The 21,359-nt window shown below is 44.2% G+C and overlaps 1 protein-coding gene across 1 annotated transcript in view; it reads left to right on the forward strand.

Moving 5' to 3' along the window:
• Positions 1 to 480: 480 nt before the first annotated feature.
• Positions 481 to 21,359, forward strand: part of TRABD2B (TraB domain containing 2B) — a 381,394-nt gene continuing 360,515 nt past the window's right edge. Inside the window, exons 1-2 of the mRNA XM_084848270.1 lie at positions 481 to 1,131; positions 3,475 to 4,035. Of these exons, the coding sequence (XP_084704396.1) occupies positions 1,009 to 1,131; positions 3,475 to 4,035 (684 nt within the window). The 5' untranslated portion in view covers positions 481 to 1,008. The remainder of the gene's footprint in view (positions 1,132 to 3,474; positions 4,036 to 21,359) is intronic.

Below are 21,359 nucleotides of genomic sequence, written 5' to 3' on the forward strand. Positions count from 1 at the left end.
CTTGGTCGCGGCTCACCTTCACTAGGGCCTAGTTTGGGAACGATCCAAAGAGCATCTTCGGAATGTGTTAATAAGAATAACAAAGAGGCGAGAAAGTGCTGCAAAGCATTTCCCCCCTCCCCACACGCACGAGGGTTCAGGGTCAAGAGTGTCTTTGGCGCCGGCATATTGCTGTAGAGCGCGACGTTGCCCTAGAATGATGCTTACGAGGAGGAGGAGGAGATCGGCGCACCACAACCTTGGCAGCTTTTTAAATACCTTTTTCCGTCTTGGGAGCCTTATCCGGCTTACCTTTAGCTCCGCCGAGCTTTGCTTGTGAATCAGGCGCCCTCTTGTGGCAGGAGTCGTTCCCTGCTGGCGGCTTAAAAGTTGCAGGCGGGATGGGAAGGAAAGTTTGGAAGTTGCTGTAAAGTTTTAGTTTTGTTTTTTTTCGGGGGGGGGGTTGTTTTTTTCCCCCGCGTCTTGCCTCCTGGCTTCCCCAGAGTTGCGTGCGCGAAGCTGACATGATGACATCCACAGCAGTGCCCGCCTTCCCGTGCCTGTTCAAATAGCATTCCTGAGACCTATCGCCATCTAAAACCCGGGATCCACACCACCTCCACCACCACCCTTCCAAGGGAGAGAGCGCGCGGGGGGGGGGGGACCCTTTACTCTCCCACCTCCTTCCTTCTAAACGCCGAAGGGAAAAGAAGGGGGGGAGACACCCAACCAACCAACTCCGGGCAGCGTAGAAAGTGGCTGCTCTGAAGAGTCCCATCTGCCCCCCAAGCATGGCGGAGGCTCGGGAACCCGGGGATCCCCCTCGTGGGGCCGTCTGAGCCCGCCGCGCCCCACGGTGCAGGCCAGGGGGGCCCGCAGGGCCGCGGCGGCGGCGGAACTCTTCGCTTTTTTGCACTTGTCAGATGCGGACGGGACTGTGGCCGGCTGGGATCGAGGCACCCACGGCAAGACCGGGCGGAGAGTCGCCCCCAAGCCAGCCGGCAAGGCGGGTCCCCCGGGAGGAGCAGGATGCCGCCCCACCTGGCGCTGATGTGCTTAGCCGTCTTCGGGGGGGTCCTGCCGGCGTCGGCTCGCCCAGAGCCCAGGAGGCGGCAGCAGATGGGCCCCGGGCGCTGTGAGCTGCCCCGATCGGTGAGCCGGGCTGAGGGAGGGAGGAGGCCGGGGGTGGGCTGGTGGGGAAATGTGGCAGCGCCGCTCGCCAGGTCAAGGGGAGGCGATCCTGGCGCGGGGCGGCGGGGGGGGGGGTCCTGCTGCTCAGTCGACAGGGGCAGCAAGCCTGGCGCCCTCCCGAGGGCTTGGACTACAAGCCCCACAATCCCTGGCCACGGTGGCTAGGGCTTATGGGACTTGTAGTCCAACAGGTCGGGAGGGCGCCAGGTTGCCTGCCTCGGGGATCCCCAGTGACGACCCATCATTGGGGCGGGGGGGGGGAGGTGTTGCACTCTGGTGCCCCTTTCCTAGGCGGCTGGCCGAGATGCCTTCCCCTGGCGGGCCGCAAAAGCTGCTGGCCTTTCGGCGCCGGGTCAGGGATGGCTTCTTTCGGACTTCCCGCTCAGCTGGCCGATGATGGCAGCTCGGCGTCTCCGACTCTCCAGGTTGGGATAGGCAGACGGGCGGGACGAGTGCTCCGCTGAATCCTCTGGAGCGGGGGGGGGGGGGGGAGGTCGAGAGGGAAATCCAGTGTCCACGTTTTGTGGAAATGAGCCCTCTGTCTGGCTTCTGCCGGCAGCACAGCCCCTGGCACGCTGCGCTAATTCAATGTTAAAACACTCGCCCTGGCCAGCAGTCAGGATGTGTTGCTTGCCATGTGTTCCGGGTCCCTCGCCGGGTAGCACTTGTACTTTTGTCTGGAGGTGTCCTTAAAAAACTATATATTATATCTAACCTATAAAATGGTTCATAAACGACACGTCGCCGAAACTGTTAATGCTAGCAATTCAAAAACTCTGGCTACTTGGTTGAGATGTGGCAAGTGTTCTTTATCTCCTGTTTCTGTTATGTTTGTCAAGTTTTCCTTGCCCACAATCTCATATTCTGTAACTGTAGATCCTTTAGGTAACTTCGTGTGCCCAATTTTTTTTTTTGCCATTTCTATAAATGCATCCCCCCAAATCTTGATCTTTGAAGGAGGTACACTTATTAACTGCAACATCCACAGCCTAGTTATGTTAAATGGGAATCTATGGGTAAAATCTCACAAGGCCTACTAAAGAGTAGGCCCATTGAAATGAGTGGAACTTAACTTAGTCCTGACTAACTTAAGCCCTATTTGTGTCAATAGGTGTACTCTAGGATTTATGTTGGTTCTACACATTGCCCTTACTTGGGAGTAAGCCCCATTGACTATAGGAAGATTTACTTCTGAGTACACATGTACAGGATAGGGCTGTAGGTTGCATAGTGGGTGGTTATATGTGTTACTGATAAATTATGGTCCATGGGGACAGTCTATGAGGACAGCCTATGGGGGGTTGTGCAAGAGACCATCCCTGCAAAATGACCCCTATATGTCTACACACACATGCAAATTATGTACCCACACAAATTTGCTCTGAACTGAAACTTTACATTGTATATGTTATGCATATCAAATAAAGGAATACATGAACAGAAGATCTGACCTTGGCATGGAGGCCCACCTAAATAGCTAGATATAAGAAGATACTTTTGATCAGAGTACTTCTTGATATATGTGTGTATGTCTCCCTAATATTAGTCTCTCTTTCTCTAAACTACACATACATACATGAATACAAAAATAAGAATCCCGATTGCCACACAAACAACATCTTGCTCTTGCATTCATTTATTTCTCTTGAGTGATATCTATCTGTGGTTCCATACTATAAGGTTGTAAAAAAAAGATAATAATCCACCCAGTTGTACTACTACAAAGGACAGTTACATAGATGTCAAACGGTAACTTAACTAATCAGAGTTAAGTGTCCTTCAATATTCAGTCTGTATTTTATCTTTCTTTCTGGAATGTATGGTTTCTACTTGTTTAATCACAGGCTATGTGAATGTACAGATGCAATCCAGTAACCACTTAACCCAGAGAAAGATATTTTGAAATAGTTTTATTGATTTCAGTAGAACAGTTCCAGCCCACATGAACTCTGGTTCGCAGTCTGGCTTGACTTCCCTACACATAAAATATCCAAAGGCCCATCTTGTTCCTAAATATGTTTATGTTAATCTCAATAAAATTTACCTTGATGTCCATGTGGTGAGAATTAGGAAGGATTATTGTAAAATGATGGTCATCAATTTTTATTTGCAAACTTAAGAGTAAATCGTTTCAGAAGTGCAACCACCATTCACGTGCACAGTTCCTATCTGCACCATTTATGTGTTTATTTTCTTGTCTGCACCATTTATTTCTTTATTTTCAGGTTAGCTGGTCCTGAATACACTTGTCTCAGCGTTGTTCCCAGAACTGACCCTCTTCCTTTCTTGATTCCCTTTCCCTAGCAAAGAGACCTGAACTCTTTCCTCTGGACAATCCGGAGGGACCCCCCTGCCTACCTGTTTGGCACCATCCATGTGCCTTACATCCGTGTGTGGGACTTCGTTCCTGAGAACTCCAAGGCTGCTTTCCAAGCTAGCTCCAGCGTGTACTTTGAGTTGGACCTCACTGACCCTTACACCATCTCAGGCCTGGCCAGCTGTCAGCTGCTGCCCCATGGGGAGAACTTGCAAGATGTGCTTCCCCGGGATCTTTACCACCGCCTCAAGCGCCACCTTGAGTATGTCAAGCTGATGCTGCCTCACTGGATGACTCCGGATCAACGGGGCAAAGGACTCTATGCCGATTACCTCTTCAATGCAATTGCTGGAAACTGGGAGCGCAAGCGGCCCGTCTGGGTGATGCTGATGGTCAACTCCCTAACTGAGACTGATATCCGTTCCCGTGGAGTGCCAGTACTGGACCTCTACCTGGCTCAGGAGGCTGAGAGGATGAAGAAGAGGACTGGAGCTGTGGAGCGGGTAGAAGAGCAATGCCATCCTCTGAATGGACTGAACTTCTCCCAGGTAAGGAGGTCCAGGCCATGCGTCCTTTCAAGCGTCCAAGTCTTCAGACAGTGTTACTTCCTTTAAAAGAGGCCTGTCTTAGTTTGGGGCCTGGCTGATCAATCTCAAGACTGATGTGAACACAGGGGCTAGTGTGTCTTAAAGTTCATTTCTGCTTGGTAACTAGTGGATTCTTCTAAGAATACAATGTTGATGAGATGGCGGAAAGTTGGCACTTTCCTTCTGATTGTGTCACACATCCATACCTACACATCATCATACAACTACACATCACACATTATCCTAGTAAGAAAATATGAGCAAGAAAATACTGTGTGTGTGTTTTGTGATCAGATGAAGAGATCATTAGGAAGCTGGGGGACCTACAGTAGTATTTCTTTCAGTGAACCCATGACTGGCATGTACTGTATGTGTAAAACATGCAAACCTGTGGCATATGCTCCCAGAGGTACAAAATGCAGAGTAGGTTTTTGAGGAGACAGTGTCATCATGGTGGTGTCCTGGTTTCTCTCTGTCTCATTCATGAAATGTTGATTGTCATATCAGATGTGAAATGTGTGCTCAACTGATGAAGGAGGTAGTAGATAAGATATGCAGTTAGGACTCCCTAACCTCAACCAACACAAATGTTTGATGTTAGAATTTCGGAGACAAGGATTATTGTGTCTGGATTTTATAATTGATACCCATCAAAAGGTGTATGAAATTATGTCTCTGTACCTGTGTATATACCGGGGCCGTGGTGGCTTAGTGGTTAAGACGCTGAACTGCAGACTGGAAGGTCGGCAGGACAGCAGTTCGAGACCCGAGTGCTGCATGACGGAGTGAGCTCCCGTCTTCAGTTCCAGCTTCTGCCAACCTAGCAGTTCGAAAGCAAGAAATTGCAAGTAGATAAATAGGCACCGCTTCAGTGGGAAAGGTAACAGCATTCCGTGCACCTCAGTGTTCAGTCATGCCGGCTACATGACCACGGAAGCATCTTCGGACAGCGCTGGCTCTTCGGCTTAGAAACGGGGATGAGCACCACACCCTAGAGTCGGACATGACTGGTTGGGGACACCTTTACCTTTTTACCTGTGTATATGCATAATATGGGTAATAGACACAGTATGAGGATACAAAATGCAGCCGCCTTGCTAAAGCTAAGCAGGTCTGGATCTGGTCAATGCCTGTATGGGAGGACTACTTGGGACTGGAGCACCATCTGTGCTACCATGATGGAAGGAAGGTGGACTATAAACGTATTAAACTAAAGATAGATTCCTTCTCAAACATGTGCAGTCTTTTATATTTCACCTGATTCACTCAGATGAGGGAGTAGATGTCTTCCTATGCTATTATATACAAGACATGGTGGACTTTCTTTGATTGCTGCAGGATCAACACTTTTCTAGAAATCTTGTCATTGCCCGTTTTAAAGTGATAAAGGAAATAAGGAATTAAATTTAACCTATAGACTGGCAGCACAATGCTATACGTGTCAACTCGAAAGTAAATCTCATTGCGTTCAATGGGTCTTACTCCTAGGAAAGTGGGTATAGGATCACAATTTGCAAGTGACATATGTTTACTGTTTTAATAATTCCAATATAGAAAGAAGTGGGTTTTGCTATACTGCGGCCTTCCCCAACCTGGTGTCCTCCAGTTGTTTTAGACTAGAACTCCCATCATCCATGACCATTGGCCTTGCAGGCTGGGGCTGATGTGAATTGTAGCTGATGGGACTTGTCCATTTCTGAGTGTAGATCTTGTCTTCATACACAGATATGAATCTAGGAGATAAGTATCTATAAGTATTCCCAAGCACTGAAGTTTACCTAATCTATTTTCAGCTTTTTGTTGAATTCTAAATATTCGGACAGAAAGTAGAAATGCTTTGTCCTGGCGAACTGATTTGTTTGTTATTGGGGGAGGGGGGGTTAATCACATGACAATATAGGGTTTTAAATAAGAGCTGTCCTTTGCAGCAATGCCATCAGCACTGGACGCCCTTTGTGTTCGCAATCTATGTATATCTCTTGTTTTAGGTAATGAGCTTCAGATGCTTTTCTGAAGAATAAATTGTCTGTGCTATTTTGGATAGAGAGAGACTGTTTTTCATTAACAATCTCCAAAATATCACCTGTGAAAATATGTAATTAGTTGATAGGTCTGCCAAAAATAGATGGCTGGAGTGGAATAAAATGGGAAAAACATGCTAGCAGACACATGATTTACTAGTGCAGTATATCCTGTTTGCGGTTGCTTTGCTTGTTTGTGCAAAGGACTCCAGCCTTCCTATAGTCCCAGCAAAAGTGCACATATCCTTATGTGAGAAAAGGATCAGGGCCTTTTCTTGGAAAAGTTTCATAATCACATTACAACAGTGATGATAAAGAAGGACTGGAGGACCTGTGTCTCTCCCCGGTTTTGGACTACATCTCCAGTCATCCCTGACCAGTGGCCATGCTGATTGGAGCTGATGGGAATTGGAGTCCAACATCTGGAGGAGGACATGTCCCACACCCCTGCATTAAAGAACTCTCTAGGAGTTCTCTTTTCAAATGAGATATTTAATTCTAGACAGAACTCTATGTACAAACTATTTATTATTAATAAATATGCTACTTATCCTCCCGTTTGAGAATTACTATTATTTCTTTGACTTCAACTAATTAATTTTGTTTTATCATCCCATCCTAAAACTCGCTCTATTAGCAAGTACATAGGACTGGGTTTAATAATCTGCTGGACAAATTCAGATTCATGAATTATCTTATTCTGGTGTCTCTGGCAGGCAAGTTGGTGGAAACATTTAGAATGGGGTTTCTCATTTGATTAACAATTTTCCTTTTATTTAATCAATTAGACTAGTACAAATCATGTTTGGGGGATTTTAAATGGTATTAACAGAGCTGCAAAGGATTACTGAAAAGGTGAACCATGCATAAGCAGTGAGTACCTTTTAATAAGGCATTAGTTCAAATTAAAATCAAATTACCCCCCTTTAAAAATGAATAGATAAATCCAATGAATCAGTTGCAGAAAATGTATCAATACATACGTTTAATCTTACTTAATTTTAAAGTGAACTAAAGGAAGATTTACGTATTTGCTTATTTCTGAAGTGAGATACTTACTATATAGCCTCCTCCAAAGAATTAACTGTCAGTTATCTATATCAAGTGCATCCTACTTGAAACTAAGTTCAGAATAATTAGCCAGAAACACAATACGCCTCTGATATTGAGGCTCCATTACGTCAAATAGTACTTAAAATAAAGCTTACAATAACCCTTCATTTAAAAAATGTACAGTGGGAACCTTTTCAAATCTGAATTACATTACACATTTTTGTGGGTGTAAGCAGCTGAGATTTTTTAGAAAATCCTCTCCTGAGATGGAAACTAATACTGATTTTTCTTTATCGCTGATTTTAACTCTGCCAACCATCACTCTGTTGCTATTTTTCTCAGCTTTTCTGCATAACGAAGGGGGAGGGGGAGATACCTTCAAGGAAGGCTTTGGTTTTATAAAAGACATTAGTTCAGAAAATGTTTATTTAGGAGTGTTGGGTGATCTTTGCCAGTCAGAAAGAGCTTTTAAATCTGCCTGTCAGACATGAAGCAGTTTTACTTTGGGGATCGTGATGCCCCATGTGGCTGCAAGGCTGTGTAACCTACTTTCATTTCTGCACGTATCCTTACGGAACAAGTGGAGGTGGTCAGCAGGATTGAAGTGTGACCTCAGTTTTGAAAGGTACATTTTCAAATACTCCTTGATTGGCAAAAGCTCTTAATCTGGGAGGAAATAAAACACAGCTCACAGGCTTGTCTCTTTTCTGTCCTTTTCTGTGCTGTCTAAGAGCACTTGGCACCTGGGAACTTGTTCAAAGGGAGCAATTTGTAATGTTATCGCTCTGACCAACAATCCCATTGCTCCATGTATTATGGCCTTAATTGAAAGGAGTGGATTACGATGAACTAGATTTCCTCTTTTAATTCCAAATCTTGGATCATCTCCTAAGGAACGTATAATTAGTGGTATTAATGATGGAAATTAAAAATTGACCAGAGTTTGAATTCCAGTGGTATGTCTAGGCCGATGGGAACATCTGTGATCATTTATAACCCTGAATCTGTTATGGGCATCAGTTGAGTTCTTTTTAACCTGCTTTCAGTATTACTTTAATTGTAATATATAATCTGAAAAGTTTGGAAACTAAGTCCTAGCAAGCACACTGTACTGAAACATCCTTAAGCATTTGTTTTCAATGTATCCAATTTTCAGACACTAAGGGGAAAATAAATGGTTTGCTTTTCCTCCATCTCCTCTTTCCTTTTTGAGTGGTTAGTTTTTTTTAACCCCTTTTCCATCTTTCATGCTACTGAAAATTTAAAGCAAATACACAGTATTCACTTACCTGATGTTGATATCTGATGGCTTCTGAAACAAACTGAATATGCGTGCAGGACAGAAGGGAAAATTCCACCTTTAGAGCATCAACCACTGCTTAAAATAATGTGTCATGGAATGCGTATCTCCGGGATAAACTTTGTTGTATCATCTTTCAGTTATGTGTATCTATCTATCCATTAGCCAGTCTGGTATCTAGACCGTATGTATGTACTCCTGCACAGCTCCCATTCATTTCAGTAGAGCTTGCACAGGGAGCAGATGAATCCTCTCTAGTACAGCCTTCCCCAACCAGGTGCCCTCCAGATGTGTTGGACTACAACTCCCAGCATGCCACAGCATGTCCTACTGGCATAGAACAGGGGTGGGCAGACTCCAGGCTTGTGGGATCGACTTTGTTTTTTTAGTAAAATCCCAAGGTCCACCATCCAGAGCCAGGGGCAAAATAGTGACTTCAGGTCAGAGCGTGATGCTAAAATGGTAGATCAGGGGACAGGAACAATTCCTTTTTACACTCCATAAATCATAGACAAGGACATCCTTCATACACAAGTACAAAATCAATAGCTGCCTGGCTACAGATCAGGGATTTTAACACCACACTCTAAAACTGGCCAGCAGAGCTGCACAAAGACCTCTGCTCAAAAGCAGTCAATTAATACACATATTTTATAGGTGACCAACACTGACACTTGGAGATGATTGGTTAGCACATGGCCAGCCATGGCAGATCATTGTTTTTTCCCTAATGTTAACCTGTTGGGAGTCAGGAGCCCTGGCTGACCTACTGCAAATCACCTAGAGATGTACCAGTAGATCCCCATGTACATTCCACCTAACCTGTCACCCTAGAATAGGCATCTTTTGGACTTTACTCTGTGCAATGTATGACCCATCAAGACAAACTCAGCTCGCCAGTCATGGATTCAGACCTGCTGGATGCTTGAAATGCACCTCTCCCCCTTTTTGCACATGATATACTGTCATACACCACTGGTGGCCTGCATTTGGCTTGTTGACCTTCAAGGTGTGCAGACCTACTTGGGACATGATCCAGCGTGCAAAGTTTTAAACAAATCACTTTTATAATGTAGCTCTCCAATCCATGAAATATACTTACTCATACTGAAGATATCCCCTTTCCCAGAACTCTACGAGCCCATAGCAAGTTGTTGCCCCTGGCAGTGGATCATGCCAAAATAAATTAGTTAGATGCTAAGGCTGCAGTTCTATACCCAAGTACCCAGGAGAAAGCCCCACTGAACCCAATGGGGATTACTTCTGAGAAGGCATATATAGGATTCTGCTGCAGGGCTACTATCCTAAGCCTACTTAGAAGTAATATGAAACCTATTTCCAGCTCCTGTGTTTAAGATTGGGGTGTTTAGGTGCTTCTAGTGCAGGGGTAGGCAACCTGGTGCCCTCCAGATGTCTGTAGCTCCCATAAGCCCCGACCACTGGCCATGCTGGCTGGGGCTCACAGTCCAAGACATATAGAGGGTACCAGGTTGCCTTCCCCTATTCTAGCATGTAGCTTTTTGCTGTCCTCATCTGCGATATTGATGTGGGAGAGCCTGACCTATTTATTCTTATTATGCCATCATTGTGTGTGGTATTTGTATTAGAGGACAGGTCTCTGCTGTGAAGAGCTTACAGTCTTAACATTCAACACGGGAAACAACAGAGGAAGGAGAAGGAAGTGGAGGCAGGGCTAAACACAGAACCTTTCTTTCTTTCTTTCTTTCTTTCTTTCTTTCTTTCTTTCTTTCTTGTCCCTGGGACAAGTTTCCTCATTCCTCAGTTGCATGCTAAGCTCAGAGGTGGGTTTCTGTGGAACTCCTGAGCCTATTTGTCCTGGGATGTGAAAAATAAAAAGAGTACACGTGCAGAGAGCTTTGCTTTCAGCACCGAATAAGCCCATTCCATCACTTTGTGTCTCAATCTAGTGGATAGCTTTGCTTTTAAGGTAGCCACTTGCATCTTGCCAAAATAAGAGAGAGGAAAGTTATCACCAAAAAAAGAAGAAAATATGATTTTGCATAAAATGTATTGATATGCATAGATATGCATCTAATTGATATGCATAGATGCAAGAGTGGAAATAATTGCTGCAATTTAATTAGAAATACAATGTATCTCACTATAGTGAGGGACCAGGTGACCTGTGTGCCTGTCCCATCAGCTGTCCAGGTACTAACTGTTGATGGGCAAGTTCAAGGCCCTCTCTGCTCTCCCTTCTTATAGTTCTCTGTCTTGAAAACCAGACTTGGACTGGACAAATCCACCCTATTTGGTTTCAAACCAGGCTTTAGCACCTGCACTTTTCTTCTTATATATTAACCACAGAAGGTCAAAACAGATATGATGCAGGAGGCCCATGGAAACACTACCTTGCCTCAGGCCTTCTTCTTTTCCATGATAAAGTAGGTCTTGGTGGGAAGAAGGGGCCTCCAATTTTGCTCAGAGCTGTAGAGCTCTGGACAGGTAACCTTCACTCAGTGGACGCTGGTGGCTCTGAAGTCAGCGGGGCAGTGAATCCACTCTGGGTTTCAGTCAGAACTCTAAAGGATCTATCCGAGCTCCTTTAGAGTTCTGACTCTGCCCCTTGGACAGCCCCTTTAGAGTTGTAACTGAAACGCGGAGTGGATACACCACCCCACTGACATTGGAGCCACCAGCTTCCAGTTCCTGTACCTCTGCACTGGCTTTAAAAAAAATATCAGAATCCCCCTCTGCCAACTTGCTATTAGCCCTGCTGGGGATCTAATAGCAGGTACTTTGGTGGCGTGGGGGGATAGGAAAACACCATGAGTTTAAGAGTTAATGCCTCCTTCTCCAGCACTACTGCACCAATAAAAATTGAAGTTACCCATGGCTGCTTTTAAGTAGGAAAAAACCAACCCTACTATGGAGATCGGCTTGGATTTTTCACATCACATCTGTTTCAGCCAAGAGAGGAAACCTGTTGGGGAAGGAGGCACCCTAAGACACCAGAGTACTTTTTGACATTGCTGTAGCTCAACACATCTTGTGTAAAGAAACGGTCCTCCACCATTTTGCTTCTTTAAAAAAAAAGGGACAAAATCTTTAGATTGGACAGCCTTAACTATGGGAAAACATGGATCCCTTGCACCAGCATGGGCATTTTTATAGAGAGGCAAACCTGGGCATGTGCCCTGGATCTTCAGAGCTGTGCCCTGGATCTTTAGAGCTGCCACAATGCCATCATCTGCCTTAATACAGCCTCCTTCTTTCCTCTGAGCTCAGTAGCCTTGCAGTTACTAGGAGACCTTAGCACTCACTCCCTTAGTAGACAAATAGGGAGTGTAGCACGAAGGCACAAACCTTTTAAACTAGAGGAGAGACTCACACCTTTCCTTCCACAGTCTGCACATTGTTTTTTCTCTCCCCCTACTTTTCTGCTCTTACATGCAAGCAAGCTCCCAGCAATGGGCAATGAAATTTTGAAGAGGGAAGGAGAAGGGCAGGAAGAGCTCCCTGTGAAATACTGGTATTTCACACAGCATTTTACTGCCCCAAACTAGAGCCTTTGGCTTCTGCAGAAGATTAGTAGGTTCAACACAGCAAAAGATTTAATCAGCCCTCACAAACGTCTTTCTCCTCCTCAATTTCAATTTCTCCCATATAGCTGCAGGCAGCAGCTTATTGCAAAAGGAGGATTGGGACGATGTGCTGTCATGATCCAGAAAGTGATGGGGCTTTTAAACAGGTTTTACAGTTTTCAAAAGCCCTCAGCCACCTCACCTCATAAAGTTAAAGTATATGCAATCATCCTAAATATACCCTGCACACCCTTCGAAATTCCTCTAAAGTACAACCCCTCTAAAAGGAACCAATTTGCTCTCTCCCCATTTCAAATCACCATTCTTCTTTTCCTTGTTTTCCTTCTTGTGAAAAGTGGGTTCACGTGGTTGCAGAGGAAGGAATCTGTGGCTGTTTTGTTGTCAGTTGCCATTAGCCAACAATAGGAAGGGTCATAGCTCATTGGCAGAGCACATGCTTGGCATGCAGAAGGTTCCAGGTTCAGTTCTCAGCATCTCCAAGAGTCCTGCCTGAAATCCTGGAGATCCACTGCCACTCAATGTCGACAATACTGGGTTAGATGGACCAAGGATCTGACTCAGTATAAGGCAGCTTCCTATGTTCCTATGAATGAAAATAGGAGTTAAATTTTGGTAGGTGGAGGGGAGATAAATACTGATAACTTATACAATCCTATGCATGTCTACTCAGATGTAAGTCCCATTATGTTCAATGGGACTTACCTCAAGAAAGTGTACATAGGATTCCAGGACAACTTACTTTTGTGGGAAGGTTTGTAGCCTCATCTTCTGCATGTTTACTCAGAAATATGTCCTGAGTTGTGAGTGTGGTACTGCAGGCTTAATAAACTGCCCACCCAATTCCAGTCCACTGAACTGGAAAACCCTTCAGGCCAATCCTATGCATGTTTGTCATTTTTTCTTTCTTTTTGCATGGACTCTAGTTTCAGTGGTGAGGGAAAAGTACTCCATAACTTAGCCCTAGTTTTGAAAACAGACTCTTTCGCTGAATCCGCTGAATTCGCTGAAGTTTGGTGAAGTCTTGGCACAAATTAACTTATGGGGAGGAGGCAGCAATGAGAGTTTGAGCATAACAAAGAGGAGGTAGAGGAGACTTGCACAAAATGAAAACAAAACATCTGTGTTTATGAAGAGTTGCTGGAGGACAGAAAAATGAGGAGGGATTGGAGGGAAACAGAATGGGGAGGGGGTGGCTGTAAGAGCTCAGTGGTGAGAAAAGCATTTTACATATGCTCAGAAGCACTCTTTATTTCACTAACACTGGTGAAATGTAAATAAATTATAGTAATTCTATAACAGTACAGCTACTGATGAGGGCGGAAGCCGAAACATTTAGCTTAAAATATGTAACAGCGTTCCGTGCACCTCGGTGTTCAGTCATGCTGGCCACATGACCACGGAAGCGTCTTCGGACAGTGCTGGCTCTTCGGCTTAGAAACGGGGATGAGCACCGCACCCTAGAGTCGGATACGACTGGTTGGGGACACCTTTACCTTTTTATATGTGTAATAGTCTGTTGTTAGTCCTTCTGTCTTTCTTATACATTTTACCTTAAGCCTGTCTGCATCCACAGTGGATCCAGAGCCTCCTTGTTGCTTTGCTGTTGTGCCACTTTACACCAACCTCTTTTTCTCTTACATATATAAATATTAGGGATGTGCATTGACTTGGGACAAGTCTGAAGCCCAAGCAGAATCGGACAGACTTTATGTCTTGAAATAACATACTTTGGTTCAGTTTCTCTAAGGGCTGCAGGAGGAGTGACTGTGACGGCATGGCTGACAGGTCTTCCTTTTAGTCCTAGGGCACATTTTACCATAGACTCCAATCACTGTGCTTTGGGAGAGGGCAAGGCTGGGACCACGAGATGGCCATTCTCCCAGTGCCACCATGCTTTGCTACGAAAAAGCCTTAAACTGGATGTCAAGCATCATAATTCCCTAGCCCCTGCTCCTATTCTTCTGAGACCCTCACAATGTCAGGGCTGTTCTTGCACAAAATCCCCTATGGTTATCGCCCTGCAGTTTGACAGATGTGATCATAGTTGCTTCAAATGGGGCAACTACGCCTGAAATTTTCATCCAATTCTGCCAGGAAATAAAAAAAAGTTATCAGTTCCTTTCAAAGAAAATCAAAATATAAAGGCACATAGCACAAAAAACCAAAATATCTATTTTTATGACACACAGCAGGCATAATCCCCTCCTAAGGGGATTATGCCTGCAACTATCTTCCAATTCTGACCAAAAAGAAAGAAGTCCACCTCTGATATATAAGCACTTGCAAATTTGTGTTATGGGCCTGTGTCCCAGATCTTTTAAGTACTTAGCAATGCCCCTGTGCACTAGCCTTAAAACTTCAGAGCCATTGCAAGCCTGCAAAACCCACCAACTTGGTTTTTAAAGAAGTATTCTGCCCTCTCCCTTAATCTTTATTTCTCTCTTAATTTTCACTTTGCCTTTTCTCTCATCTCCTATCACTGGCTGTTTGTATGCATCCTTAATCCGCCTGCACTTGGAGGCTAAGTCTTTTAGCCTTTTGCTACGTGTTTCAGGAAGTTGCCTTGCTAAGGACTTGATATTAGGATCTTGATTTTTAAATCTGTCCATTGAATTTCTCTCCATTGGGAATAAGGTTCTCCCATCACCCACCATCTTCAGTGGAAAATAACTGTGATTGAATGAATGAGGGAAAACAAAGGGCCCTACCTAGGTTTTTTTTGTCTTTTGTTTTAAGTCATGCATTTGATTATCTAGATCTTATTATGCAATCTATGCTGGGATAAATGTAAAGATGGACACAATATCAAAGTGAATTGATTAGATATAGGGCAACCGGGGGTGGGGAGGGTATACAGACTGTGCCACCCCAGACTTCACACTTAGCTACTCTCCCCTTCCTTCTCTCTTTTCTTGTTGATAGACAAATAAACATTGTTGTCCTGTTTTTCTGCTTGTTTCCCTCAGCATCAAGTGGCAGAAATGACTTTGTTAACAATGTCAGTCTTCATTTCCCAGCTCCTGCTGTTCTATCAAATCCCGAGACCACAGCAGCTCGGATTACTCTATTGATAGAATTACAGAGACTACAAGTGCTATTTAATGAAAGGCTGATGGGTGGCCCATCATGTTTGCTCCCTGACAGATATCTGTACTCTCTAAGCTGGTCTCTGCATAGCAGAGCAGCAGGAAACATTAATATACACACAGCACCATATTTTGATATGCCCTTTGCCTTCCTTTCCTTTCTTTTCCTTTCCCTGTCCTTTTCAAAAGTGTTTAACAAGAGAGGGAAAAGAGGGCTAAATCCTGAATCAGTCAAAGGTATCTGTTGAGTGAAAACTACGAACAAGAATTAAGACCACTGATTTCACTAGAACATAGTTCCCAGTAAGTGTGTTTAGTAAGGGGTAGGGAAAGCAACGCATCTGTAAATGTGGTAATATTTATGCATGCATGTATGTATTTCATTTCTATACCGCCCAAAAGCCGAAACTCTCTGGGCGGTTCACAAAAATTAATAGGTAACCTAGAATTAGATGTTCTTTTTCAGTGCTTCCAGACGTGGGGATTCATCACACGGAGCTTTTATCCTGCTATTGAGATTGCTCTCTCACGGAAGTTTATGGGCACTTTAGGTGACACAGTTACCCTCCAGGGCGTCTCCCTCAATTTCCCCCAGCCTATCTCGTGTTTTCCCCAGACGCAATAAATGTGGTATTTTTTCCAGCCCATGGAACAGGAGAGGCATGACCTCCCCATGAAATTCTCCAATAGTGGAAGAAGCCACTCTATCTGCCTGCTAATGAGCATCTGTTTTTGGTTGCTGGGGGCGCACGGTCAGGATGACGAAGGCATTGAGGATGGGAGCGGGGTGTGTAGGAGCAGATTTGACAGGCGCGAGGGCAAGAATCGCCTGCAGTTGCAACTCCTGCCTCCGTTCAAGTCTTACTGAGGAAGGCCTTTTCTCGATTCCCAGGTGCCTGCCATGTAAATGCTTGAGCACATTTCTCAGTTGGAGGGAGAAGAGGATAAAATGCCTCCCTGCAACGAAGGGAGACACATCTGATCCCCCACCCCACCAAGCTCAGAAGCAACGTCCTCTGTTGAGTCAGAGCACCCCATCAAGTTCAATGGGGCTTACTCCCAAGTAAGTGTGCCGAGGATTGCAGACTTATGGCACAATCGTATATTTTATGTCTACTCAGAAGTCCCATTGAGTTCAATGGGGTTTACTACCACGTAAGTGTGCCAAGGGTTGCAGACTTAAGGCACAATCTTACATTTTATGTCTACTCAGAAGTAAGTCAGGTTTCTTGCAGGCTGCGAAAAAGGGTACAGCAGAAGTTAAGCTATGGAAACAAGAACAACCAAACAGAACTTGGGGAGAGTTCGCACATTCGCACATTGTGTTTTCCAAAAGCTCCATACCAAATACATGGGAAATTCTTGTGCAGTCATGCCCAGGGACTGCACTGAATCCATGTCTCAGTTTGCTTCCTATCATGTGAATAAAGGACTTGCTTGGCTGAAAACCTGATCAGGACGACGTTTTATTTATTTATTTATTTATTTATTCATTCATTCATTCACTCATTCATTCATTCATTTCATTTCTATACCACCCAATAGCCGAAGCTCTCTGGGTGGTTCACAAAAATTAAAACCAAACAACACACAATAAAACAATTTAAAATATATAGAACATTAAAACCACAATATAAAAATACAACCACAATAAAACCTAGCAGCAGTGCAGAAGTTTAAAATACAAATTTTTAAAACAGCAAAGCTAAAAGTTTAGAAAGCTAAAATGCCTGGGAAAATAAAAAGGTCTTCACCTGGTGCTGAAAGGAATACAATGTAGGTGCCAGGTGAACCTCCTAGGGAGCTCATTCCAGAGCCAGGGTGCCACAGCAGAAAAAGCCCTCCTCCTAGTAGCCACCTGCCTCACTTCCTTTGGCAGGGGCTCACGGAGAAGGGCCGCTGACGATGATCTTAAGGCAGGCACATATGGGAGGAGGCGATCCTTCAGGTAACCTGGCCCCAAGCCGTTAAGGGCTTTGAATGTTAACACCAGCACTTTGAATCGGGCCCGGAAATGGACTGTCAGCCAGTGCAGCTGAAAAAGTACTGGCGTAATATGAGCTTGCAGGCCAGTCCCTGTTAACAATCTTGCTGCCCTATTTTGAACCAGCTGAAGTTTCCGGACCGTTTTCAAAGGCAGCCCCACATATAACGCATTGCAGTAATCCAGACGAGAAGTTATCAGAGCATGGATAACTGTAGCTAGGCTATCTCTGTCCAGATAAGGGCGTAGTTGGTATACCAGCCTACGCTGATAAAAAGTGCTCCGTGCCACTGAGTTCAGCTGTGCCTCAAGTGACAGTTCTGGATCCAAGAGCACCCCCAAACTATGAACGTGATCCTTTAGGGGGAGTGCAACCCCCTCCAGAACAGGTTGAATATCACCTAGCCGGGCAGACGAACCACCCACTAACAGTACCTCCGTCTTGTCTGGATTGAGTTTCAGTTTATTGGCCCTCATCCAGTCCATTAACGTGCCCAGGCACTGATTCAGAACAGCCACTGCCTCACCTGGGTTTGATGAGAAAGAGAGGTAGAGCTGGGTGTCATCCGCATATTGATGGCACCTCAGCCCACACCTCTGGATAACCTCCCCCAGCGGTTTCATGTAGATGTTAAACAGCATAGGGGATAAAATAGTATTAGGCAAGATAGGATATCTAACGGAGAATCCAGACTGAAAACCATGATTTATTTCAAGGCATCAGAGATGCTTCCATATCTTGGCCTAACGTGATATGTGGGCATCCATTCTGGAATATTTAATACATTTTAAAAGAAATACATAGATCTATAGACTGCCTAGCACTGCAATTCTTCTTCTACATGGAATTCCTGCTTCTTTAATATCCTCATGGAAATACGATGTTTAGCAGCCCCCATGATAAATAATACCCCCCTCTCTCCCTTGCAGCAAAAACAACAGGGTATCTTGTGGCACCTTAAAGATTAACAAATACATTATGGCATAAACTTCGTTTTCTGTGCTGTAATTAATATGGAGATGTTTATGTGATTATACTGAAACACTACAAGCCAAAATTATTATAACTTCCTTGGTATATTGACATGTTATAACTCCTGTTCTCATTGTTCAGAGTGCAAACCTATACACCTCTACTCAGAAGTAAGGCTCACTGAATTCAGTGGGAATTAATCCAAGGTTAATGTGTATAGGATTGCAGCCCGAGTCTCCTTGTCTCCTATCTTTAGGATGGTGACAGTTAACTGCCCTTCCTGGCCTCACAAGGATGTTGTGGCTATAAATGCATTACAGATTGTGAGGTTCTCAGATAACAAGATAATGGAGTCTTTATAAGCCCTTCTGATATAAAGGGTTTGATTCTTGAACAGGATGTTGGTTGTGATGAAATCTTCTCCTTTTTGCCTTTTAAGGCCAACAAGAAATGAGAACTAGAATGAATGTTATAATCACAAAAGCTGCTTATCAGCCTCTGTTTACCTCTTGTCCCCATGTGTCAGAATGGCAAAGTCCATCCTGGAAGCAACACTGATGTTAGGAATTCTGACACACGTACATTACAACTGATTTCAGTATAAAATCTTCTGCAGCCTTCCACATTCCCTAGACCAGAGCTTTCCAAACTTTTCATGTTGGTGGCACACTTTTTAGACATGCATCATTTCGTGACATGGCAATTCAGTTTTACTAGCAAACCGGAGGTTAAACTAACCCGTTATAAGAGATACGGACACATACATAAATTGTAATAACGAAATGTATGGGGATAGAACATATCTCATGAAAACCTTTCATTTATATTTTTAAAAATATATGATTTGTAAGATAATAACATACATTGTTGTCATTTATGAGTAACAGTATGTAAATAAGTGCAAGAAAATGTGAAAAATAAACAAAATTAACTAAAGTATTTACAATACATATTAGGACACATAGGCCCAGGTACGAGCTCAGCTGCAAAAACACATGAAGCAAAAGTCCAACAAAAATGGTGTAAATATATATGTCTCACTAGTCACTACAAGGCTATATTGCTGTAAATATTTGACTGGCCAAGATGGCGGATGGCCCGCTTGGTGCAGTCCCAGTCGGCGTTTCCACCCGCACGCTACTCTGGCCTGGCCGGAGTGCGGTGCAGAAGTCTGCGAAGGGCGCGCTCGAAATCTCACAGGGCTGGTGGCTGCTGCCACTTCTCTGCACCGGCATCGGCCAAGCTCTGCTCCCAGGGTGGCGCCTCCCCTCCCCTCTCTTCGCCCCACGCCTCTACCTTGCCGTACAGCTCCAACACCACCAATCACGTGCATCCTACGCCAAGATGCCGCATGATCCTAAAGCAGCTAATGTTAAAGCAGCTAAGCTTTAAAGCATAAGCTTTAGCTGCTTTAACATTAGCTGCTTTAGGAAGTTCCGGGGGAGGGGCCAAGGGAAGCAAACGCGAGTAAGGGAGCTCCGCGGTGCCCATCCGCACAATTTTCTGCATTTCGCACGACACAGCTACACACTGCCGCCGACACACTAAAGTGTCACGGCACACAGTTTGGAAAGCTCTGCCCTAGACATATTTAAAAAATGGGAGGGGAAATCCACTTTCAGGCCATATATAATTAAATCTGGGGAGCAATTTCTCTACCGAAAAGATTGTACAGTAATTGGTGAGTATTGGGCTCGTGGAAATGGCCATGACTTTAGTTGTAGAGGAACTTACAGGAAGCCAGGTTCTGGCTGAACATCAGGAGAAACTTCCTGTCTGTTAGAGCAATACGACAATGGAACCAATTACCTAGGGAGGTGGTGGGCTCTCCCACACTGGAGGCATTCAAGCTGAAGCTGGACAGCCATCTGTCAGGGATGCTTTGACTAGGATTCCTGCATTGAGCAGGGGGTTGGACTCGATTGTCTTGTAGGCCCCTTCCAACCCTACTATTCTATGATTCCATGAACTAAATTATTTGTATTTTGTGTCTGTGTGAAGAATAACAAAGTATATAAATTCTGTTTCTACAACTACTTTGGAACTGTAGGCATTAATATCAGCCATGGAACATGATACTGTAACAAAAACTTTTTATTTGTGTTCATTTAACAGTAGTTCTGTTCTCACTAATAATGGTATCAGTGGAACCTGGTGGCTCTGATGTCAGTGGGGTGGTAAATCCGCTCCAGGTTTCAATCAGGACCAGTCAGAACTTTAAAGGAGCTATCCAAGGTGCTTTGTACCTTGTCTGGTTCTGGTTCTGACTGGTTATGAATGAAACCTGGAGCAGATTTACCGCCCCAGTGACTTCTGAGCCATCAGCCTCCACTGAATGGTATGCAAGTCCTTTTCAGTTATGAAGGTTGTCTTATATGAACATCGGAAATAGCGTTCTATGTGGGATGCTAACCTTTGGACTGAACGTTCTTTTTGACAGGTCTTTAACATTAGTCATATACTTTACATGGTCAGAAATCAATTGATAAGAAATCATTAAGAACTTCTGAGTGACTTCCGATAACATGGGCAGAGAAGCTGTGGCTCTCAGATGTTGTTGGACTACAAATTCCATCATGCTTGACCATTGGCCATACTGGCTGGGGCAGATGGGAGCTGAAGGCTGCAGTTCCTCACTCCTTTCTTATAATCTATACTACAGAAACAGGATCTTGACATACATTTCTTCTCTCGTTAATCTTGTTTTCACCAGGTTCCATAAACAATGAATTCTCTTGATCCTCCCTAGCTACAACGTAAACTAGCTCATCCAAGTTACCGAACTCATAAATTTACTACCTTTTCCTGTGGCACTTCTGGGAGAGTGAAGTTTGGTTTAGGATTGCCACCTGGCCAGTTTGACCTGTTCAACCTCAACATAGTTTCACTGGGCATTTTATAATGTGCACACATTTAAATTAACAAACATATGTAAATGAGTGGTTTTCAAGATGAGCTCTCTGGGGAAATGGTAATCTCCCTTAGCACTGCTTCATATATTACATTTTTCTGACATGGTGAACCTCTTCATGCCTGAAAAATCATGTACATCAGTACATGCCATGTGTTGGGAAGCTGGCTTCACATCACGTGAACCTGTTGCAGAACACAGACTTACATATTCTTCAAACATGTCAGTGTACAGGTTTTTGCTACTGAGAAATTATCTCCATATAAGAAAAATGTCATATGCAAGACATTCTGTGTCACTATTGCAGAACTCTATAAGAAAGGTACATTAATGTGTTGTACTAAAATTGTCTGTACCCTGTTCTCTGATCTATGTATTATTTACTTATCTG

The sequence above is a fragment of the Heloderma suspectum genome, chromosome 4 (genome assembly GCF_057233095.1).
Source record: "Heloderma suspectum isolate Gila_16-S chromosome 4, 16-S_ref, whole genome shotgun sequence".
Taxonomy (NCBI): Eukaryota; Metazoa; Chordata; class Lepidosauria; order Squamata; family Helodermatidae; genus Heloderma; species Heloderma suspectum.